The sequence below is a fragment of the Epinephelus lanceolatus genome, chromosome 10 (assembly GCF_041903045.1).
Source record: "Epinephelus lanceolatus isolate andai-2023 chromosome 10, ASM4190304v1, whole genome shotgun sequence".
In the NCBI taxonomy this organism is placed as follows: Eukaryota; Metazoa; Chordata; class Actinopteri; order Perciformes; family Serranidae; genus Epinephelus; species Epinephelus lanceolatus.
In genome coordinates this window covers 21,470,579-21,496,446 of record NC_135743.1, presented here as the reverse complement: position 1 = coordinate 21,496,446, position 25,868 = coordinate 21,470,579, and the positions used below count along the sequence as shown (strand labels likewise).

The window sequence follows — 25,868 nt, the reverse complement described above, 5'->3', positions numbered from 1 at the left end:
TAATGCATATTGAAACACCTTGACTCTCAAATAGAGGATTTTAATCCTGGCTACTATTCGGCTGCTCTCAAAGGGATTTAATTTGGTTCAACTGCAGGTTCCTGTGTATTATGCAAAAACGGAATGTGTTGAAAATGAGGGGCTAATTATTCCATTTGAGAGGTTGTAATTACATCCTTTAGACTGAGCAATGGATATTCCAAAGTGGCTCCCTCTCCTTAGTGAAGGATTTCCTGGGTCGAAACAAGTGCGGCTCAGTCAGCCGTGCAATAGATTGACCCATGCGGTCCTTGGCTTTTGCCATGGGAGTCTCCAGCACTTTTTCCAGTTTGTTCTGGGGAAAAAAAGTCACATTTTTAAACGAATCTCCACGAGCATGAAGCTCTGCGTCAATACAGAATACATATTGCTCTCATATATTGTAAAAAATGATGGTCTCCAGCAGCGGCGGCAGCAGCTTGTTCATGTGTGGAATTATGTGTTCTGTCTGTGGAAAGTAATTTCATTTAAAAGTTCATAGTTGATTTGATACTGCTGAACAGAGAACTGGGCCCACAATCAAAAATAGATCAGAGGATTTCCCCCCAGAGTTGCAGCACTACGGAGAGGAGAAAGGAGGAGGTCAAAACTTCCCCAGTGGAGTTAGGTAACTGCTGCCAGGAATGGGCTGGGCCTTGTGGAGCGATGAAGCAACACTGAACCCTCGTGTATAAATACCAGAAAGCTCTGCATGCTCAACCATCAGACAGTGGAAGGACTCTAAAGAGCTGACAGAAGTCACCAAAAGATCTGAAGAAATCCACTTGCCCAGACAATCACCATCCATCACTGGAGCTGAAGAATAAATTGAAGATATTGTGGTGCTCTTCGGTGGCCCGACACCCATGAGAAAGGAGACCCATCAACTCTAATCTTCGCAGGATTTAATAACTAAACCGTTTAAACCTCCACCAAAATGAAGGCATTCAGCATTGCAGTTGCAGTGACACTCGTGCTCGCCTTTATTTGCATTCTGGAGAGCTCTGCCGTCCCATTCACCGGGGTAAGGATTTGACTTAAACTCACTTCATTTGCTTATTAGCTATAAATGTTTTGTCACGATGCTAAGATGTGGCTCCTAAATGTGCATAATTCATTAACAGGTGCAAGAGCTGGAGGAGGCAGCGAGCAATGACACTCCAGTTGCGGCATATCAAGAAATGTCAATGGAATCGAGGATGGTATGTTCAATTGACTGAATGAATTAAGCCAATTACTGTGAGCAAATTAAAATTTAAGTGGATGTGTTTTCCCCATGGAGTGCCCTGGTGCTCTCTCCACACAAGGAGAGGATGAAATGCTGGAGATGAACCCCTTTGCTCATGTCTCTTGTCTTTCACACAGATGCCAGATCACGTCAGGCAGAAGCGCCAGAGCCACCTCTCCTTGTGCCGCTGGTGCTGCAACTGCTGCAGAGGCAACAAGGGCTGCGGCTACTGCTGCAGGTTCTGAAGATTCCCGCAACAACAACAACCAAAAAAATATTAATTTATTACTCTTTTTTTTATTACTCTTTTCTTGACCTCTTTCTCCAATGCAGTCTTTGTTCTACACCGTTTTGTTTTTATGATTCATAGAGGAGCACTGGGAAAAAAAATGAAGCCGTTCCTTATATTTATTTTGTATGTTTTAATACTTTCACCCTGTAAATCCTTTTTGTAAGCTCAATGATATGTAAATTAGTTTCTAAAAATAATCCAGATGTGACCGTTTCTTCATCTAAATTGAGTCTAACAAGTTAATATTTGGTGCTGAATAAATAATGAACATTTGAAGCAACTGCAAAAGTGTTTTTTGTTGTTAATAAGGAGATGTTTAACAGCAGAGGATCTTTGCTGAATAGGTCTTCACTGAATACACAAGCATCATGATCATCGGGGGATGTGTTAAATATTATACCTGCACAGTTTGTGTGATAAAAGGAAGATATTAGGTGATAATTGTGATTGTTATTGTTGTAGGATTTGGTCTTGTTACTTGTGCTCAGTGATGTGAATGCAGCAGTTTTACGTTTCCAGATGCTACACTGTGTTATCCAAGTCAAGTCAAGTCAAGTTCATTTATAAAAACACATTTAAACAATGAATTCTGACCAAAGTGCTTTACAAAGAGATCAAATAAAAACAGGCATGAATTAGAGAATATAAGTAAGTTAATAAAATGCATTCAATATCTTGATAAAATAATGACACAAAGACGGCACTGCACAAACAAACAAATGTCGTCATAATGACAATGAAAAGGCAAAAGAGAAGAGACGCATTTTAAAGGTATCAATGGAGGGGGAATATGTAATTGTTAGTGGGAGCCTCTTCCACAATTAGGGCCAACAACTGACCACATTAAAGAGTCCAACCATCATTTTGTATAACTTTCATGTACTCCATCACCCTACTTTACATAATAATGATTTAACTAATATACAGTTTCTGAAGCATCAACATTCATTGTCAGTTCCTTCTAGGAGGTTCTACCTCTTTTGACAGGGCTCTTTTAAAGCCATTTTCATTGCAATATTTTTTTTCTTGCATGATTATGTATTAACTGTAAATACTGTAAGCATTATATTTATATAAATGGGTACATTATTTATATTTAAGTAGCAATAGATTCAGCAATATTTAGTTACTGGTAAATAATTATTTCATTGTCATTTATAGTATTTTGTATATTGTTTCATTTATATTTTCATATGTGATGTTTAAGTGGAGTCATTGTGTTCCTTTGGTTGTGAGCTAATTGGGTCCTACCTGCCCTTGTTTTGTGGGGACAGGTATGAGTGATACACGAGAGAGCAAGTGCTTCATGCGTAACAGTGAAGAGAAGTTGCTGTACCCCAAAGTTGAGATATGTAAGTACTGTCTTGCCGTGTTGGTAAAAATTAAACGAAGAGGAAGAAACAAATGTTGTAGCCCACTTATTACACACAGCCTGGAAGAACTGGATAACATTACATTTTAAGGAAAGGGGGTTACACTTAGATAAAAACACATGAATTCCCATCATTTCTTTGAATTTATCATTTCTGGCCTTCCTGCATCGTTCTCTTAAAATGTCTTTGTTGCGCAGGAAGTGACACATGTCATGTTTCCCGAGTTTACTTGGGGTACGGGAAACAGGGGAAGTGTCAGCAGTTGAAGCAGGAGCTGTACAGCAGATTCTCAGAACTGGGGTCAAATCATGTTCTTCCAGGAAAACTCTGAAAATGATAACTTATTAAAACATAACTTCCCTTTCTGGGGTGAAACATTATTTCTAAAGGGTTTATGTATCATACATAGATATGATTTAAACATTTTTTTAACCTGCATTCATTTTTTTTTACCTCTAAATTTGCCCTGTGCCAGAAAACACTCTTGTCCCAGACAGGAATTCACAACTTCAAACAATTAAAAACTGTGTTAAAGGCTTTCAAAATCTGAAACTAACAGTATGCACTGATAACACTGGTGTTAAACTGTACTATTACGATCATCTTTGTTTCACTTTTTATGAAAATGTTAGCCCTTTAAAGATATGTCCCAGATTTTTTTCAGCTCTGTCAGATTTCTACAAAAACATAATTTAATCATCATTTAAAAGGGGTCAGCTGTATCACAAGGACTCCTGTCTCATCTCCTGGTTTCCAAAAAGGCAGGAGTGCTGCTCAAGCACTGGTAAGATTTCTGTTTTTTCGGTAAATTCATTAAAATAATATTGCTATCAAGTGCGTCTCAACCAAAACAGGTCAACTCCACAGCCCTTCTAAATACAAACTAAATAAGAATTATGGTTTTGATTAGCATTAAGAGAACTCTTGGCAACTTTGAAAAATAAAGGTTCAGCTCATTATGATTGCTGTAAGTTTTTGTCGACTCCATCAGATCTTACCTCTGACATCCATCATGAGTGCAATCAAGGAAAACTAAATCACTGGATGGTTGGCTGAATACAAGGTTTAACAGTCAAGACTTTGATCTTCCAAGATATATTTTCCCAGTCCACATTTAAAAACAAAAAATAAAACAATAAAAAAAACCCAAATAAGGTTTCATCCCAATTCTCAAGAGTGAGTGATTTACAGTGGCCTCTGGCTTCAGCCCAGGTACCCAACATCAACACTGCTGGGGAGCAAAATAATAGAAATCTAGCTTCATGTGTACGTCTGTAAATCCTCTGTATCTGATCTCTGACAGCAGAGACGCTCCCTCACTGACTGTGTGAAACATGTTAGTGGAAAATTCAAGAAAGCGCTGGAGTTGTCAGATCAACAGTATCAACAGTGTGCCCTCTGCTTGCTCAGCGAGTCATTGCAGTTACTGCTGGTGAGAAAATAATCAGCTAACTCAAAGATGTAGCTTGCACCATTCCACCTCAGTGAGCATGATATCAACCACTGAACCAAGGCAAATGAAATAAATCAATCAATAAAAACCAGAGAGCAGATGTGCGAGCATGTTGTAAGAATTCCCATGGTGTTTTCACCCCCCCAAAAAAACAAAAAAAACAAAAAACAAAACAGGCAGCAGAGATTGGATTCCCTCTCTGGATTATCAATTGAAAATTTCTATCATTCATGGACTGTCAGATTTAGCAAAAGAGGGTCGCTCACACGACTGACTGGCATGTAATTTGTCTTTTCAACATGTGATCATCGGTGAATCAGGGTTATTTCTCTCACACATTATTACGGGCTGTGTGTGCCCTGTCATGTGTGTTACGTTCATGCTATTGCTTTTCATAAATGCTGAAGGCAAAAAACATTTTTAAGATGTCACACTGGTGTGTCAAGATACATAAAGTAATGCTGGCGTGGTGAATTTGAGATCTTAAACAGATACTCTTGGTTGTCATAATGTCACTCCTTGTATATTAGACAGAGGAGATGTGTGTGGGTGAGGGTTTGAGTATGTGCTTGAGTGTGTGTATCATAACAAAAAAAAAAGAAGCAGTGGCAGAAACCATCGCTGAATAAAAAAGGGAAGAGCACCGCATACAGACACTCAAACTTCTCGCACAAGAAAAATCTCAGAGTCAGTCAAAAGTGAGAGAAATGTGAAGGACTGAGTTCACACAGGCCGAGTGACTGACACTTGAAAGGAGGTAAACATGAAGTGTGTTTACAGTTTTATATATATAAAAAAAATTTTTAAACCGGTCTGCAATTTACTTCTTTTCATTTCTTTTTTATTTGCTCCCCGCAACAGAACACAACATTGTGCAATAGCTGATGAGACATTCCATGTGGTGTGTGTGTGTCTCACAGGAGTTAAAAACCACAAACCAGACACAGTCAGTACGTTTACATGCACAGTTTAATTCCACTTTTAATCGGAATGAAAGGCCATTCCGATTAAAAGTGGTCATGTAAACGGTCATTCCGATTGAAAATTAAATCCGATTAAAGGGGGTGGTTTATTCCGTTTGTCATTCCGAATGAAAGAATTTTGTGTGCATGTATACACTCATTCCTCTTTAAATTCATTCTGGTCTTTCTGCGCATGCTCGTTTCCTTGCCCTTCTGGCGCGATGACGTATATAGCGCGCATAGCAACGGGCTGCATAGCAACAGGCTGAGATAGAGCAGTCGGACTTGTTGCACTCACCGGTTTCCATTCGCCACAGCACGGTCTTCTACCTCCCTTCTCCTCCTCAACAGATGAAGCATTAGCAGAACAAGGTTGTTGTCGTACTGCTGCTTCAAGAATATAAGCAAAACACGCCCGAAAAAGGCACTAAGAACGGCGTTGTCAAGCATCTTGTTATCCGGAGCGAGGACTATACAGTGTTTTCTTCCGGTAAACGTAAACACGTAACATCCGCCCCGCCCCCTATCCAATCAGAAAGCTTCCCTGCCCCAAACCTTGCACAGACCTGAATAAAGGCGATTGAACTGATCTCCCATGTAAACCCTCATTCGGAATGAATATTTCCCATGTAAACTACTTGGAAAGACTTTAATTCGAATGATTTCATTCAGATTTATTTCATTCTGAATGAGAAGCCATCATGTAACCGTAGCCAGTGAGTGAAAACACAGTGCAACACTGATGCATAGAGGCGTCAAACAGCCTTCAACACTCCATCAAACTTTTATATAATCCACAAAGACATTAACAGATCACAAACAGGTGACAAATTAAAGCGAAAACCAGCATGAAGTGTCTCAGAGGCTGTTTAGACCTGGTATTAACATGCGTCTAAGGTCATTTGATCACAAGTGGACAGCCCTGTGTGTGTTTACACCTGACCTTAGAATAAGTCTCCATGTCTTGAGTGATCACTTGTGATCGGATCTCACTTCCCCGCTCCATTTGCAAATAAACATCCATCCATCCATCCATCCATCCATCCATCTTCATGCGCTAATCTGGGGCCGCATCGTGGGGACAGTGGGCCAAGCAAAGCACCCCAGATGTCCCTCTCTCCAACAATGCTTTCCACCTCCTCCTTGGGGACCCGTTGTGTTCCCAGGCCAGATGAGATATGTAATCCCTCCAGTGTGTTCTGGGTCTTCCCCGGGGCCTCCTACCAGTGTGAAGTGCCCGCAACACCTCCAATGAGAGGTACCCAGGAGGCATCCTGATCAGATGCCCAAACCACCTCAAATGACCCCTTTCGTCACGAAGGAGCAGCGGCTCTACTCCGAGCTCCCTCCGGATGTCTGAGCTCCTCACGCTATTGCTAAGGCTGAGCCCAGCCACCCCACGGAGGAAACTCATTTCAGCTGCTTGTATCTGCGATCTCATTCTTTCGGTCACTACCCAGAGCTCATGACCATAGGTTAGGCGAAGAAACATGTACATAATTTCAGTTTGCAAAGACCAAATGCATTCGTTGTGCTATCTGCACACTTGAGCACCAGTTCATTAGTTTGCCTCAGACTCCGTGAGATTGGGGCATCAAACATTACATTATGTGATTAACAGAATTAACTACAGAGTTGAGTCGTGGTGGTGTTGGTGTGAGTTTGTTGGGACCATTTAACAGCTGCAGCTGTCTTAGTTCATACTTATTTGGCAGATGTTGAACTGACCATTTGTCTAGGGTGACCATATTTTGATTTCCAAAAAAGAGGACATTCGGCATCAGCCTACTTAAATGATACTCGCAGTTTACTCAAAGATGCCTTATCATTTTAATATATTTAAAAATTATATGTATGGATAGAAAATTCAGTTATATTACAAAATAATATCTCTCAAAGACAGAAATTCAGATAGGCCCCAATACGGGTTTTATTTCTCCCTCTCCTCTCGCTGGAAGCGTTGGACCTCCCGCCTCCCGCTCCTGTCTCAAACACGGAGGTCTCCCTCTCCGCTGAGCACGCCCGGCCTGTTAAATAGCCTGTAACCGTAACAACTGTGTGACACAAACTCAGTGCTTTGGTCATTAAATAATGTCGGGCTCAGTTCGGGTTCGGACAGAAATATGCGTCCCGTGCCGCACTCTAACACACACACACACACACACACAAACACATGGAAAACCGGACATTGTCATCAGTTTATAAAAAACCCCCGGACGCCCCAGGCGGGACGTGAAAAGTGGACATGTCCGGGCAAAAGAGGACGTTTGGTCAGCCTACATTTGTCGGGAGGAGAGCGGGTCCAGAGCATAGTCTGTATAATATAATGGGCATAGCCACTGTGACGTCACCCATTGGTTTGTGGATTCCCATTTTAAACGCTCAAAATTGGCATTTTGGCAGTCGCCATCTTGGATTTTTGGAGCCAGAAGTGACAGTATTTGGAGCTAGCCCTAATGCTACCCGCTAGCTTAGTTAGCAGAGTGCAATTACAACCATGGTTAACTGTGACAATGTTACTGCTAATGCTAATTTGAGCTCAAAACCATTAAAACAAGTACAACAGGTACTTAGAGCAAAAACAAAATAGTTGACTCCTGGTTCTTTAAGTACAACTAAACACTGAACACTTTCTTTGGTGACCAAAATGTTAATATTAACTGTCATGAACTGACAACACACCAAAAAAAAAAAAAAGGCAACAGCTATGGCTACACCTAGCCTATACTCTGTGAATCTGGGGTTACGCTATGATTACGCTACCTAACTAACGTTTTCGCAGAAAAAAAATCAGTCCCACAGTGGTCATGAAAGGGTAATTTGCTATAGAGACCCAAACTGTTGTTTTGTACCCGGCTGTATGTGAAATTTTGGTATCTGGCTTGACCCCAAAGAAAAGACAGACACAGGTGCCTGAAAACAAAAGAGTTCATTGTCAAAAGAAAAACAAAAATGCAGGCAGTGGAGGCAGGGTGCTGGCTGGCTACGAGGTCGTCCACCACCTAGAGAGTCAGATCACTGGAGATGACTCGAGGGCTGAGCACATGGAAAACAGGGCACAAATACAAGCACGAAAACACATGAGGCACGAAAAACTAGTGGTGATGAAATGATGACAGCGGAGTGAAGACCGGGTATATAGGCAGGTTGGTGAGCTGAGTAGAAACAGGTGTGCCTCTTCAGCTGCAGTGGAGCGAGCCAGCCACGCCCCCTGCCACACACAAGCCTGGCAGGAGCAGAGACAGACAGGGAAGGGGGAAGGGAGAACACCCAAAAACCAAAACTAAAACCGAATCATCGCACTGTAAACATGTTTATTTCTGCTGTAAAGTTTGGCATTTTACTGTGGGGGTCTGTGGGGATTGACTCGCCTCTGGCCAGCCTCAAGTGACCATTAGAGGACCTGCAATTTTGGCTTCATTTTTCAGCCTCTGTGTTTGCTGCTTGGTCCGAAGATGATACTTCAGTGCTGCATCTTACCCCGTAAATGCCAGCAGCAGAAATTTATGTTTTATACAGTGGGGAGTTGGATAAGCAAGGACGTCAGCTGAGTAGGTGGTCCTCCAGTGTGGCCCAGGACACATTGGTGTACGTACACACTGCTGACAGAATGTGGCTAAATGCGTCCAAGACCACCTCCACATGTGATCTGAGCGTTTGGCTCTCTTGATGCATCGGGTGTATTCATCCTGTACTCATAGCTGTCCACTTGTGATCCATTCATCCAGGACACGTGTTAATACCAGCTGCTGGGTCACTGTGAGCCCTTCAGAACAGCTTCCTCAGCACAAATTATTCATGTCTCTTTAACTGCACTGGGAATGAACACCATTCTTCCAAAAGATATTCACTCCTTTGGTGTTTTGATGGTGGTGAACATTACTTGTCATTGTACTTCTGTCCTACTAATATTCGGTCTGTTATCCATTCAATTCAATTGAAGAGGGGAAAACTGATTCATGTGTTTCCTGTTTGTGTGTCCAGGTAAAAAAAATTATATCAGCAGAAACTTTTCTTACTTTGTGTTCAAGCTTTGTGTTCAGTCGTGATTAGACAATGCTTTAATGTATTCTCAAAACCCTAGATTCATTTATCCATACTGGAGTGTGAAAATTGTTCCGTGCACTCTAAAAGGGAACTTATTGTCTTATTATATACTGCTGTCAGTTTGTACAGTAAAAGTGTGGACTTCTATGTGCAACAACAAACAAGTTGCACTCCTATGTGAGTCGATTGAGGATACAAATAAAATCCTGTGCTTTGAAGGCTGGTCAGGGGAGTTTTTTCCAGACTGAACATTTTTAAAGGTCAAGTTAAACACTGTCGTTAGATGTGTTTTGAGTGATTAAATGAAATGAAAAGATATCCCACTGCTGAATTTTTATGTCTAATGCTCTCTGTCTTTTTTTAGATTTCAGAATACTTTTTATTCCCCTTCCTTCTTGGTAGCCCTTCATTTTAATACAGCGTGAAGCTGAAACTAGTGAGAACATTCACTAAAGTTGAGTCTTTATATATATTTTTTTCAAGAAAAGATGATAAAAAGTCATGTTTGAGGAGACTGGTTCCATCAGTATGTTGCCTGTTAAATAGTCCTCCTGTTGTCTGAAAGCCTGCCTGGGGCTGCAAGCCGTTCACACAGTCGAGGAGTGTAAAAAAACAACTTGTGCTAGGGAGTTTTTTAAAATCCCTGCTCCAGCCTGCAGAGGCAGTGCCGAGTTTGAACTTTAACACTCACACACCTGCAGGTCCCTCATGGCTACAATTAAAGTCAATGCACCAGGGAGTTTGGACATGATTTTAGCTTGACTTAATGCAGCAGTGGACCTCTGAAATGTCCCCCGTTGGCTCGCATATAACAAACACACACGTCAACATACAAACACATATGGAGAGGTTCGTTGCACTCAGTCAGTTTTGACAGTTCGTCAACAATCAAGGCCACATGATGGTTTATAAATTGCCGTGTCTTCTGCTCATCATCATCGTCACAACTGCCATGCATATTCAAGAGTAAAATTGCAACTGACATCCTTCAGCATTTATTATAATCTAACAGCAGCCATTTGTAAATGTGGCTGTCACCCTTTTCACATGATGGATTCATGTGGAAACTGATTTTTTGGCCTGCTGTTTGTGAGCACTGGTATAAATAGGAACCGTTAAACCCCCCACCCCCTCTTTTTTATGTGAATTTAGCAGCTAAATGGGCATCACTGTGGTGTTAATGTAAACTGCATCACTTCTTGCTGCCAGATGATTTTTCTCAGAAAAGCTCTACCTGTTTAAAACATGGTGAAAAGCTTTTGTGACACACTATCACATTTTATCAACTGGCACTTGGTGCAACAAAACAGGTTGCTGTCATATAAAAAATATTGCAGATTACTACCTCAGATAAGGAGCCAATTTAGCAAAAAAATAACCCTATGATTTGACCAGAGACATTTCCCGTTTCTATTGGAAATGCATTTAAAATAAGCTTTTAAAAACGCTCTTTCATTTAGTGAAACAAAAAAAGACTTGAAGGGGAAATGTTTTCTTCTTGTTTCTTCAAACCTGGCACTGAACACTATACACTGAAGTTATTTTAATCCAGACTTGTGCCCTCCTCAAGAGTTATTTCAGCCCAGACCTTGAGTTATTTGAGAAATCAATTTGCTGCCAATGGTAGACAGCTGCACATCATGGAGTACTTGTCAGTACTCAACAACAACGACAGAGAAGCAAGAGTCCAAGTTCATCTGAAAGCTAATTTGGGCAACTGAATAAAACCAGGTTCCAGCCTTTAAAATGCCCAAGATAGTGAAATGCTAGAAAGGAAAAGGAAAAAGAAAAAGAGTCATCAAAAGAAAATCAACATCATTGAGGGCAAATGCAACTTCAATAAGAATTTTTAATGGCACAGAAAGAATGAATGCCACAGGCATAACAAGCACAATGATCCCGGTGTTGTCTCATCCTTGATAGCTTAGCGGTTCCACTTCAGGCAAGTTTGTTTATTGGATTTCATTCAAATTAAAGTTACCTCATCGAGTGTGATAATGCGTGTGTGGAATTTTATGTGCAGGAGAAGAAGTGTTGAAGAGACCACTTCTGGGTACAGATAACAGTCAAAGGGTTCAGATGCACTTGAGGCGAACAGCCAGCAACAAGCAGACAGCAAGTAAAGTCAAACAAATAAACACCAGGCACACAGAAACAGCTCACAACACACAACGTAAATGATTGAGCAAAAGTGTGTGTGGTAACTCCCCTTTCCTGATATACTGGTGGAGTTAATGAGCTGTGCAGGCAGGGGGTTAATCACAGAGTCAGTCAGGTGTCAGGTGAAACTCACTGAGGGTGTCTGGTGGACAGGTAGGGCATGACAGGAAGATTAAACAACACACTGCAGCTGCAACCAGACTGAAGGAGGCAAGCTGTGTGAAGACACCTCTTCTATGTATTTTCTATGAGAGCAGGTGAATATAAAGCACAGTGGCCTCAGGCCTGAGAGAGAAATGCTGGATCCCAACACATTCTCACTCCCACTCGTCAAACACCAACACCTGGTCAGTGGCTCTAAACCAGAGTTATTATACCGTAAAACTTCAATTAGTCCCAATTAAACGCCCAGCCCCTTTTACCAGCCTGGTGTGGCTACACATTTTGACAAATAAAGGCCTGTCTCAATTAGATGCCTTGTCTGGTTGCCAAGCAGTTATTTTTATAGAAGTTCTTTGGTTGTATAAAACTGGACTATTCACTACCCTCTTGAGATAATGTTAGTTTCCTGCTTAGATTGTACACACAAATATAAATGTTTTAACTTTTGTCAATCAATTTATATTTCTTTAGTCTGTAAAGGTCCACCCATCAAAAGAATCACAAGTGTTTTTCATGAAAATAAATCTGAGTTATGAACACTGAACTGGATAAAATGGTGTTGTGTCGGTATGCAGGGTGCTGTTATCCTCGGGTGCTGTAAAACAGGTGTCGTTACACATAACTGATATGTTATTTGAAGCGTAATTTTTATACACATTAATACTGGTTCAGTTAAACAATTTGACCGTATCTACCATCTTTGCTGAGCAGCAGTTTTGTGTAAAATGAAGTAAAAGGCGTGTCCCATATAGACGCCTCTCCCTAATATAAGCCTGTTGGGTTCAGTGATTTAAGCAATAGTAATAGCCTGGGCTACTAATTGAAGTTTTATCGTAGTTTTGTATTTTCATTAGTTTTTATTTTCATTTCATTTTTAATTTTTGTTTTAAATTCAATTTACTTTTAGACAGTTTCAAGAGTGGTTTTGATTGTTTCAGTTTAGTTTTTATTGTTTAAAAATGTGTAGTTGTATTTTAGTGTTAGTTATTAGTTTTAGTTTTTTATATTAGTATAATCTAGGGGTTATTTGTCAGGAGCAAGTTTTAAGAAGTTCACAATAGGTCTTACAATACAAACAACACTTGGTGAATGCAACTGACTTACTGTACAGTCATGTAGACATCTCAGTCTCACCAACACCAGTTTACCCAAGCCCTGATTGGCAACCAATGTAAGGGATGATAACATTTAGACATATAAGAGGAGAGAGCTGTGAGTGGGACGATAGCTCACTTTATTACACTTTATTAAATCACAACAAAGCACCAGCGAAAACAACCTACCACTGAAAGATAAGAGAAAAGAACTGCCAGTGGACAGTATCACAAAAGCTACCTGTCTTACAGCTTCAGCTGGACTGGGGATGTCAACTGCTCTCAACACGCGCATGTCATCTGTTAGGAGGAGTTAGCTAATGCTAACATGGTGCCAAGCAAGCTAAAGAGACACTTTAAAAGCAAACTTGACTTTCAGATGGACAAAAAGTTGGCCTATTTCAAAAGAGCGCAGGACCTGAACCAAATGCAGCAAGACCGTTTGTTGGATTGTGTGAGAGTGTGTGATAAGGCGATCAAGGCAAGTTACATGCTAGCACAGCTTATTGCAAAGCAGAAGAAGCTAGTAGTGGAGACACTCATCCTCCATGTATGCAAAAAAGTTGTAGGGGTCATGCTAGGTCCAGATGCTACAAATGCACTGTCAAAGTTGCTTTTGTCTGACAGTACAATCAAAAGAAGAAACAACGACATGTCAGAGGACATTGAGCAAAATGTGACTGAGAAACTGCAGATGAGTGGCAAATCTCTGCAAATAGATGAATCCACTGATATAACTGGAGCCACTCAACATCTGGCAAACATCAGATATATTGATGATGACTTGATTGAAGAGAATTTTCTCTTCTGCAAAGAAATAGAGAGCTACAAAACAGGAGAAGTAAACTTCAGGGTAACAAATTACTACTTAGACGAGAAAAGTCTGACCTGGGATATGTGTGTCAGGCTATGCACAGATGGTGCGGCATGTATGACAGGGAGAGTGAGAGGATTTCTTTCCAAGGTGAAAGAACAAAACCCAAATATAGTGACAAACCACTGTATCTTGCATCAAGAGGCATTAGTCGCCAAAATGACAACCCCGGAGTTGACAGAGGTGTTGGATCATGCTGTGCAGATAGTGAATTACATTAAATCAAGGCCCCTGGAGTCTCAGCTCATCTCACAGCTGTGCACCAAGATGGGAACTGACCACAAAACCCTTATCCCCTGTAAGGAGTAACGTTGGCAGTTATGGACGAAAAGTCCTGTCCCGTCTTTTTGAGCTTTGAGAGGAGCTTTTGGAATTTTCACATGAACACGCCGTCCCACACAAAGACAAGCTCGTGGACGAGAGCTGGTGCGCCAAGCTGGCTTATCTTGCAGACATATTTGTTTATCTTAACAAGTTTAACGCAAAGCTTCAGGGTAGGAATGAAAACATTCTCTTGTCAACAAGATTTGGAGGTTCATTGGCAAGCTTACCCTGTGGCACTAGGCTTTGGAGCAGGGCTCCCTGGACATCAGCTGCACCACAGGTGGCCAGGGACCACGCTGTATTTGCCGAACATCTTCAGAAACACAGACATGCACCTCCCCAGAAATGTAACTACAGATCGCGGCGACGCAGACCTCCTGTCTATTTTTGTAAGCTGAAACTATTTCCCTCGATGGAAACAAAGTTTTTATTTACTTTTATTTCACAGATAAGAAACAATAAATTGTGAAGCCATCCACAAAAATAAAAAAAAATGTGAAAGCCTCCACAAAAATAGCATTTTAAATCTTATGTGTGATTTATCCTGGCTTCATATGAGTAAAGGAAATCTGCGCTAGTTGCTAGGCTAATTTATACAATGTAAAATGCCATCGGCTTGTGCTAATAACATTAGCATAGTTGTTTGGAAAGCTGTCTTGTTTAGTATAAGACAGCTGTTTTTTCATTCAACATTGTGAGCTGTAGGGTTGGGAACGATTAACCGATACGACCGGATACCTGGTTTGACAAGCGAGAGATACGGCTGCGTCGGTAGCAGCCTCCTCAATCGATACGAATCAGCCAAGAATCCTTAGATGAATCGATTGTAGAGTCATGGATCAGGTATCGCGAGACTAGAGGCATGCTCCGGACCATAGCAGGCATTACTGACAACGATAATGGATGCAAACATCAGCGCCAGCTTGACCAGTGGAGATGAAGAACGGAAGCCAATGCTGGTTGGATAAACCAGGGAGCAGCCAAGCCGCAGCAGAAACTAAACGCGAATCCTGTCGGTTGTGGGTTGAACGGGGGGTCACAGACAGACAGAAATACGTATTCCTGTCAAATACGGCGGCCATAGTGCTCCGCGGCACAAGATAATGGCTTACCGGTGACCGAGAAGCCCGGTCCAAGAAGTCTTCGTCGGTGTCATGACTGCCCAGAAATACCTGAACGGCCGAGCCATAGCAGCACACAGGTGTGTGGCGTGTCAGAGGAGAAACGAGCCGTTCACATTTCCACAAACCTCACCGCACTTTAGGGACTGTTCTTTACTTGTCAGAGGAGGAGGGTGGCTGGTTGATTTTGATTTTATTTATTTATTTTATTTTGATCCCCCCTATGTTAATCACTTATTGATGATGTTTTTGAAGTATGAATAAGTCAATAAGTAATTTGTTCCTTTGAAATATCATTGATGTATTATAGAAAAGTGATTTATCTTTTTGTAAATGACAAACACAGAGTGTAGCAAACACAGAGAAATAGTCTGACATGCTGTCAGTGATAAGCTGCTAGTCATCACAGTCCATGATATCAACTAATAACAGGAGATGTCAGATTCTGCCCCTACATTGCATGTTATTATTTTATTCTGCTTTATGTTTATATTGTACAGCGTTATAATAAACTTTATTCCAGACTCAAGTCCATATAAGATACATACAAAAACACAGACAATACAATAAAAACAACACAACAAGTAGGTTTAAAACACTTAAATTTTACTTAAAGTTCACTTCACTTAAAGTTTAAAACTTCTTCTCATTTTTATATTGATCCCATCCAACAAAATGATGTTCATTCAGCAAGACTTTTTTTGGTCCATGTCTAAAAATAAATACATTTGACATGGGATTTTGTTGTTGTTTGTCTTTTTATTTTATTTTTGCCAGTGCCATACAGCAACAATGCTTGGGGATGTGGTCTTTTACAAATTTGAAAATACTGTAAGAATGTCACTTTTATAGAATTGGCTTCTTTATTTTATAATGTATGATTAATGTCTACATCAACAAATGTTAACCATAGAATTGTATCGAACCGTTTTGTATTAAAATATATCGTTTTTGAATCGTATCGTAACCCGTGTATCTAGATACTTATCGAATTGTCTATCACAAAGAGATTCCCAACCCTAGTGAGCTGTAACGAAGCCAAATTTTAGAACGTTATCTTTGTTAAATGTTGCTATTGTCCCTGGCTTTATATGAGTAGAGGACATCTCCGCTAGCCACTAGGCTAATTTATGCAATGTAAAATGCCATAGGCTCGTCCTAATAACATTAGCATGGCCTATTTGCGTGGAAAATGTGCAGCATCATGTGACATATGTCTAGCATAGTAGACATACTGGCTACACTTTTATTAAAGTAACTTGGCTTACTTTTGGTTTCACACAGGACATGAACAGCAGTCTCCTGGGTGAAATTCCTATGTTTATTTGACCTTTTCCACCTATGTGGTCTTGCTTGCTCTTGATACTGCTGTCAGCATCTGATGCCACTGCCAGAGTGTTGGCATTTGATGAGTTGAGAGAGCCCAGGTTGAAATTTCTCCATTCATCTTTTTTAATTTTCTTGATTGTAGAGCATTTAAAAAAGACACATTATCATCCTCTCTCGGTTTATCAGAGTATGTTGTCCAGTTATAATTGGTTTAGTCTGGGATTCATTTTAATTATGCAGATTGCAGCCACCTGAGTGTGTTGGCGTATGCAGAGTGTATTTCCAGCTCTCCTTTGTGATGTGTTCCTGACAAACCCTGACAGTTGGCCAGGGCCATGTTGTCACAGCAGAAAAAGCACAGGTGTATTTAGTAACGTTTGTGATGGCTGCATTTCACACAGGGGAGGTCTTGGTATTTTGCATGCTGGGTCACTGTCGTGCTGTCATGGCTTACTGGGACACTTAATGGAACTGAGTCATTGTTCAAGACATTTGTTGCACCTGAGCTTTTCATGCTATGATAAGTCAAAATGTCTGCTGTGGGAAAGGTCTTGAGAAATCAAGCCATCAGTAATTTTATTATCCACACCTTTGCTTTTGTCTACTGTGACATATCAAAATGTCTTCTGTGAAAAAGGCCAGTGATCTCTGTGAGATCATGAAGTTGTTTTATTAAATGTATCTTTTACAAATAGTGCAGTGTGTGGACCTTTTGTCTAGCTTCTATTTTCAATCTGAATTGTTGATCTGGCACCTGTGAAACATTTCTGGATGTGCATGCTGCTCTCCCCTCTGGCTCTCAACAGTTTTGTCCCAACCGAAAGGATGGTGCACAAGAAACGTGTCCAAGAAATGCAGCCTTGTTTTGCCTGCATTTGGAAAGCATAACTGATGTATCCAGTCCGTTGTGCACCAGTCAGCTAGTTGATGGTGCATTTAGGCAATCTCCACCAACATTTAAAGTTAAGAAATATAATGTGATAAGGTTGTATTTACCAGCTATTTGCCTTCAGCTGGGCACCAGTCATAGATTACATCGCACTGACCAATGCAAAAGCCAGTGCGGTAATGGAAGCCAGCCATTAACTCTGTTTTTCTTCTCAGCTGCCTGAATATGTTGTTGCTTTACAGATAAACTAAAGTTATACTGCTGTTTTCCTGCAAACAGCACCAGAAAAAAAAAAAAAAAAACGAGTTTACAGGGAAATGCTGTTTTAGTCTCAGTGAAGGCTGTTTCACTTAGGAAAGAGGCAGTCGAGACTAATGAAGGGAAATGGGGAGACGGTGCAGTTGTGACCATGACGGGGACAATATATGATGTACCGGAAAGTGATTTGTAGTCAATCACAGCTCTAATGTTACAATTTAAAACGAGATATAGATTTTTCATTTAGGTTTTTTATTTGTTAATGAAAAGTGAATCATTTGTTTACACTGATCACTGACCACTGTGTTGACAGAGTCTCCAAGATCATATTCTAGTTCAAGTTATTTTTTTTCCCATGAGCACAACAGTTACAGTGAAGCAGCTGTTGGCAATGAAAATATTAGGCCTTTAGCAAAAAATAAAAATCATGCGAGTAAAAGCAAAATCTGAATCTAAGACATAGAATAGTGCAAATTGCATTCTGTGACTGGGTGAACTAGGGTCTCCGATAACCCTGTGGCCTTCTTCCTACACCGCTGGGAGTAAAGGTCCTCCATGGATGGTGGACAACTTTCACCAAACTCTGAAAAGCCTTACAGCTGACGGCGGTGCAACAGCCGTACCAGGCGGTGATGCAGCACGTCAGGATGCTCTCAGTGGTGCACTTATAGAAGTTAAAGAGTATCCTGGAGTCCATGTTGACCCTCCTCAGCCTGTGGAGGAGGCAGAGCTGCTGTTTTGCTGTCTTTGTGATGGCGTCAGTGTGGTGAGCTCAGGTCAGGTCCTCACTGATGTGAACCCTGAGGGACCCGAAGCTACTGACTCTCTCCACCATGGTCCTGTTGATGGAGATGGGAGCATGTCCATCTCTCTGTCACTCCCTGTAGTCCACAATCATCTCCTTTGTTTTGCTGACGTTGACACGGAGGTTGTTGTCATGGCACCAAGACGTCAGGCTCTGACCTCCTCTCTGCAGGCGATATCATCGCCGTTGGTGACGGTCGTGTCATCAGTGAACTTAATGATGGTGTCGGAGCTGTGGGTGGCCGTGCAGTCGTGCGTGAACGGGCAGTAGGGGAGAGAGGGCTAAGCACACAACCTTGAGGGGCTGTAGGGTTGAGAGGATGTGGTGGTGTCTATCAACACTGCCTGGGGTCCGCCCATCAGAAAGCTCAGGATCTAGTCACAGAGGGTGGTGTGTAGGCCCAGGTCTTTGAGCTTGGTGACAAGCTTGGAGGGCAAAGTAGTGTGGAATGCTGAACTACAGTCTATTAAAACCATTTTTATACACATGTTGCTGTGGTCCAGGTGGGAGAGGGCAGTTTGAAGGGTGATAACGTTGTCTATAGATCTGTTCTGTGTGCAAATTGTGGCGAGTCCAGTGACTCAGGGAAGGAGAAGATGATGAAGATTTTGAGTAACTGCTCAAAGCACTTCATGATGGCAGCGGTCAATGCTACTGGGCTGACAGCAGAAACACCAGTACTGTACGGTACATATCTCGGAGAAAACACTTTGATGTTGCCAATTCTCAATACTTTGATAGAAGAATCTGCAGGAAACATGCAATCTCTCTATATCTGTAGACAGATAGTGATACAGTTTCAGTGAGATCATTGTGCAGTGAATGTGTGCAAAAGTTATATTTTAAACCTTTTATTCTAGTCATTTTGGAAAAAAACTTAGCTGGATATGATATCTCCTGTCAGTAGGGATTCAGCTTGAGCTAAAATACCATCATCTGCTTCAAACTACATTTTAGTCAGATCCATTTTCCAGAATTAAATTCAGCTATATTTTTTACACTTGATATTGCCAGCAGTATCATGAAGGTAACTATTTGTCATAATTATGGATCTGTGCAGTGCAGCCTTCAGCTAGAGCCACACTCTACTGTGTGTGTGTGTGTGTGGTAGAGGAATGCTGGGATGACCTTAGGGCTCTCGAGACCTGGTTTGATTTAAAAAGACAGGGCTGAGAATAGACACAGTTGCTCTCTCACTCTCTTCCCGTCTTCCATTGATCTTGCTCAAAGGCTGAGAAGAGAACATGTTAATCGACTCCATAGTTGCTGAGAAACAGCTTCCCCCATTCCCAAGCTTTTGGAGAACATTTATAAGCCTGATACTATTGACCAGCGGCCATCATTGAGATTCCTCCTCCTCCACTAAAAGACAGGGTCTTCTTCCTGCTGCCTATATCACTTCTCCTCACACCCCTTGTAATGCATCACGCCGACCTTACCATTTGCATTTAGATCACCCCTTTTTTCTTGCATTGCACATTGTGTGTCAGGATCTGAGTCGATACTGTGGTATGCTCCTAAGGAGAATGGATGGAGTTGGTAATGAAGGCGAACCACCAACACAAACACGCCGCCCGGCCGTTCCTCTGCCCGGTGCCGTGCAGCACCTGGAGCCGTTAGTTTTAATTAGCGGAGGGGAGTGATAGGAGCTCCTCTCCCCTCCCACCCATCCACCCCCTCTGGTGCACAGCAGCTGAATACTGATATGCCCTCCTACTGCTGCGTATCTTTTCCTTTCTTTTATTATTGGTTTTTAATTGATAGAACAGATCCAGAGTGACTCATTCTTCCACAACATGCTCTGACATTAAATCGAGAGAAATTGTTTGTTTGGATGGAGAAATAAATAGTCAAGTCAATATATTGATGAGCTCAGTTGAATTGTTTAATTAAAGCAGTTGTTTGCTCCTATTCTGGTGCCAACTGCTGTGATACAATAGTAGCTCTGTTAGCATACAGCACTTTGTAGTGTTAGGCCTTTTATAGAAATATGTGTTGGCTGTAAAAGAGAAGAAATGTCGGTTGAGAGAGAATGACATATGGTTTATCAAGTGGGCAGCTCTCCACAGATATTTCATGGGATTAACCTCCTGACAGTTGCAGAAAGTTGAGCAGTCGATTCCAGCATCCTTAAACACCGCCTCCCCTCTCTCACCCTGCTCTCAACACTGATAAGACCTGCAGTCACCTACTCTGCCCTGAAACTCCACCCACACACTGCACACACACACACACACACCATGTTAGCTGGAGTAGAGGAAAAGCAAGTGCACTGTCCTCTAAATTCAGGCAAAAGCATGAGATTAGCCGGTAGGCTCTGATAATGTCTTGTGATATTTCAGAAAACAGTATTGCAAATCTCCTGTTTGTCTTATATTACAGTTCCTATGATGGCTCCTCCAAGCTTTATCTATTTCATTCTTATTCAAAGCTGCATTTGGAGGATTTGGTTCCTGATAGAATCGCTCTGCCAACCCCCCCTTTTCACTGAGGCATATTCCATGATTTACATTACCTATCAAATCTTCCAGTCCCTTGCTGTCAAACACTCAACACAGCCTTCCAGCCCTACTGGAATAGCTTCTGCTCTACCTCATCCTCCCAGCGCAGGGGCAGGGGCATCTGCAGACATTTTGATGGACTTATTTCTAAAAAATAAGTCCAGTGTTTTGGAAACCTGTAACACTCTGGCAGTCCCATTGGTATGTAAAGTCCTATCTTGGTTCAGACATGTGGAACTTTTTCCATTTTCCAAGGCTTCTTGGGTCCCAGCCAAACTGTGGAAATGTATACAGTGTACAAGTGCATTGCAAAACTACTGTATGCTCCCACTTCCAGCCTGCATTGGGATACGAGGCAACTTGTGTGGTTAAAATATTGCATGTGAGGTGAAGCATAGCCATTTGGCCGGCTCCTGACACAGTTTGCAGCGGCAAAACAGAATGTACCCTCAGGCAATGTTCTTTCTTAGATTGTGACCATGTACACACTGTATACATACACACAGCAGCATGCACACACTGTACACTCTTACATCACACATCATCCTCTAAATATCTCAGTGTTTCCTAAAACCTGTAGAAAATTGTGTCCCCTCACAAGCAATATTGCACATAGCCATGTGTTGAAATCTGCATAAATCACGTCAGTGTTACTCAGACTTATATTACCCTTGGGAGGGCTATGTGTTTGAGTGCTTCGCAGTACCCCCTGGTCCACGTTGATTATATCAAACAATATGCAGCGCGACTGGAATACATAAGGAGAGTGGGCGCATCTCCCCCCATGGCTGAACTGTGCAAGAAGCCGCTTTATCTCAGGGCTCAGTTTAATATGCCAGACTTTGGAGGAGCCACCCTGGGGTGGATAGATAGGGCTTGTCATTGTTTTACTGGCTCACACTCCACTATGGAGCTGTATAGGCTCCCCCGTGTGCCTCTAGTCGATGTAACGGTGCTACAAAATCATACAGCATGGATTTGTCATTCCGGCTTTCACACACGTCCCATCACTTACCGGCCAATGAGTGCTGAGACACTAAAGTGGATGTCGTTTAGTGCCCCTGCATAAATGTAACTGTTTGAGATCAGTGTGAAAGATTAAAAAAAAGATAATGAGGTTCTCTGCCTCTACCCCATGGAGAAGCTTTGTGAATTGGTGCATGTTAATCCTCTATTGTAACAACTTATAGACCCATACGTATAGAAGAGACTCATATTGTAAAACTGTGAGAGCGTGTCCAGAATTGAGTAGTCAAATTAGTCCTGGATATACGTAACAAACTAATACATGGAATATACATTGCTTTGAGATCATGCATCAGTGCACTTCTATGTAATACTATAATGCCTTAGATGACTTACTTAATCTTTCCTCACTCCCTAAAAGTCTTTCCCCCTCGCTTTCTGTCCCTCAGCCATCAGTCACATCCATCACCATGAATGGCCGGTGGCCTGAAACAAGCCTGCCCTCTTATAATGGATGGTTCCGATTAGCCGCCTCTGTGTATATGCTCGATAGAGGCATGGCGAGTTGAGCGCTGCGAGGCTGGTGATTTGTAAGGTCACGTGTGGCAGTACAGTGTGGGGACGGATATTAGCAGGCCCTTTGGAGTCCCAGGGGAGCCGTGTTTCCTGCTGACGCCATCACATCTGTAGGCAAATGTGCGCGCGTGTCCACTGCTCCCCCGTCTCCAATGCCACGGCTCTTGCACAAATAACTTCCTCCCGGACTTAAAAATGAGCTTTGGGTTGCGCCATCCATCGATCCGACACCCCCCCCCCCCCACCCCCCCCACTGTTGGCAAGGTCCTCTCTCAAGGCACTCCTTATTCTCCAGCTTGCTTTCCCTGTTACATAAACTGCCTTGTGTTATTTTCTTTGGGTGAAAATGCAATTTCATTTCAGTTCAATTCAGATAGCGCCAAGGAAGTCTGGATGAGCATTAAAGAAAGAAAAACAAAACATGATGGGGAGTTTCTCTCAAAAGCAGCTACAGCGGGGAAAAAAGGGAAATTCTTTTATCTGAAAATAGGTCAGTAAACAACAAGAAGACGCATGAATATATTTTAGCAAATAGTACATGTACTGACTTGTGGCCAGCTGAATATCTGCGTAACTCATCTCTTGTGGTGCATACTCTCCAAGGATTCTCCAGACCAAAGAATTATGGGAGAGGAGTAAAGTGCATTTGAAGCTACTGCTGGAGGAGAGTCATCCCTAATTAAGAAAACCCTTGTCTCATTTCTTTGCTGTGCTCTGCTGTCATATGCAAACGCCTCCCAAATTCCTTACATCCTCTTACGTAATTCTGAACTGACTCCCTAAGAGAAGGCCTCAGAGGGATTTTCTAAGCACCTCTCGAAAGCAACACACACATTAATGATAACAACACGGAATTACTTGTTTTTCATATCACCTCGGAGGGATTTCAAGGGAGGTGTTTCTGTTTGTTCCCTGAGCAGCTACTGTAGCTTAATCCAAGCTTTGTTGTATGCATTATGTGTGCGTGAGAGAGTGTGTGCATAAGTGTGTGTGTGTGTGTGTGTGTGTGTGTGTGTGTGTGTGTGTGTGTGTGAGTGTGATGACTCAGCATTTTCATGACAATTACAATCATCAATAAACTTGTTAGAACAGCTGTCTTGTCAGCCTCAGTCCTGAGGGGAGGGTTCTCATCAAAAATCAATCACACAAACTCCACACAAGGGGCAAAGGCCTCCAACAGGTTCCTCTTCTCTCCTCAGGGTAAAAACTGGGTGAAGATGTCGACTTGAAGAGGAGTTATTTATTAGACTTACACACGCAGCATCTCCCTGTCCTGCTGATTCAGCTCTCCAGTGGTGCTCCAGAGCATAAATCAGCAAACCTGGGCTTCGTTCCCCAAACATCCATCCATCCCTGCTCCTGGCCCTCTGAGGGGTTGCAGTGTGTGCCTGTCCTCGGGTGCAACCGAATACCCCACCCACACCCAGGCTTTTCCAAGGCAACTGCATTTCCTGAGCCAAACGGCTACTGCGCTGCACAGCTGGGGGGGTCCCCTTGGTCCTCGAATGTGCCTTTCCCTTGAAAAACATCCCGTCTGTGCTTGCCACTGCGTGACGAGCTAAATGGAGAGGAAAAGAGTTTTGGGAAAGAGGTGCAAAGATACACCCAGCTGTTCCCCCTGTCGACAGAATTGTGCCAATCCTGGCTCTAGTTAGTCTACCCTGTTAATCCACTCGAAGTGCCCATCCACTGTAGCACACCCCACACCCTGGCTTACTCCTCGTCCAGCCTATCAGGGGCAGGGGCTGGACCCATGGCCCCTGCTGGGATTTGACTGGCCACCCCATCGTGCAGCCCCCTCCCATTTCCTGAGGGGAAGTCGATGAAATGACCACAAAGTGGCACAAAACCACAAAGACACAAAATGACCATAAAGAGACAAAATGTTATTAAAGAGATATACAAAAAACTCAAAGAGCACACAAAATGACTATAAAGAGATGTACAATAACCAAAAAAGAGACACAAAACGGTCAGAAAGAGACAAAAATGACCATAAAGAGACAAAAAACAACCATGAAGAGATGTACAACAACGACAAAGAGCCTAAAAACAACCTCAAAGAGACAAAAATGACCACGAGGAGACAAAAATGACCACAAAGAGACATAAAACAACACCAAAGTGACAAAACTGACCTCAAAGAGACATAAAACTACACCAAAGTGACACATAAAGACCATTAAGAGATGTACAACAACCACCAAGACACAACAAATGACCACAAAGAGACAAGAATTACCATAAAGAGAAACAAAACAACCAAAAAGAGATGTACAACAATCACAAAGAGACACAAACAATCACAAAGAGACAAAAACGACCCCAAAGAGAGGAAATGATCATAAAGAGACACACAACAACCATTAAGAGATCTACAACAACCACAAAGACACAAAAAATGACCTTAAAGAGACAAAAATCACCATAAAGAGACACACAACGACCATCAAGAGATGTAAAACAACCGCAAAGAGACAAAAATGATCATAAAGAGACACACAACAACCATTAAGAGATCTACAACAACCACGAAGACACAAAAAATGACCACAAAGAGACAAAAATTACCACAAAGAGAAACAAAACGACCATTAAGAGATGTACAACAACCACAAAGAGACACAAATGAACACAAAGAGACAAAAAACAACCACAAAGAGGAAAAAAATGATCATAAAGAGACGCACAACGACCATCAAGAGATGTAAAACAACTGCAAAGAGACAAAAACAACCACAAAGAGACATATAAAGAGTTGTACAACAACCACAGAAACACAAATTCTGTGTCCCTTTCAGTCTTGATATTTTTTTAATTTAATTATACACATATACAAACATGTACAAATACAGAACCATACACACATAACAAAACAAAACAAAACCAAGAAAAGACAAAGGGGGTTGTGGAAGGAGGCAGAAGAGGAAGGGCAGCACTGGCCTGGGATGTCATGCAGGGTCAGGAGCTAGCAGAACTGCCCCTGGGCAGAGAGTGCAAAGCAAACCCACAAAAAACACCCAGTCAACACATATTAGAGATGGAAAAAAAACTCTTACATAAATACCAATTTCATGTCATTTCAGCACAATTATGGGGATTCTGGATTTTGAGGAAAGCAAATCTACACTACACATTACAGCACTGCGGGGATGTTTTTATCTGGGTTTATAAACCAAGAAGTGAAGTCAGCTGTAGTAGTGTTTATGTGTTGCTGTTATGTATATGGGGTGGGGGGGCTTTTATGGGCCTTGTCCAGGTGCTTATTGTCCATGGCTGGGGGCTATTTTGAGTTACAAATAGCAGCTGTGTATTGATATGATTTCATATAGTATTCATTTATTACAGTTCATTATCGCCAGGAGGAAGGGTTTCCTAAATTTGAGCATTGGCCCTCATCATTGCCCCCCCACCCCATGGTTTCTGAACCCATCCC

General features: G+C 41.9%; 1 protein-coding gene across 1 annotated transcript; it reads left to right on the top strand.

The window, feature by feature from the left end:
- Window positions 1-723: 723 nt before the first annotated feature.
- hamp (hepcidin antimicrobial peptide) lies at window positions 724-1,814 on the top strand. Its single transcript, XM_033640065.2, has 3 exons — window positions 724-1,042; window positions 1,143-1,220; window positions 1,384-1,814. The coding sequence occupies exons 1-3, from the start codon at window positions 956-958 to the stop codon at window positions 1,489-1,491; spliced, it is 273 nt and encodes a 90-aa protein (XP_033495956.1). The 5' UTR covers window positions 724-955; the 3' UTR covers window positions 1,492-1,814.
- The last annotated feature ends 24,054 nt before the right edge of the window (window positions 1,815-25,868 follow it).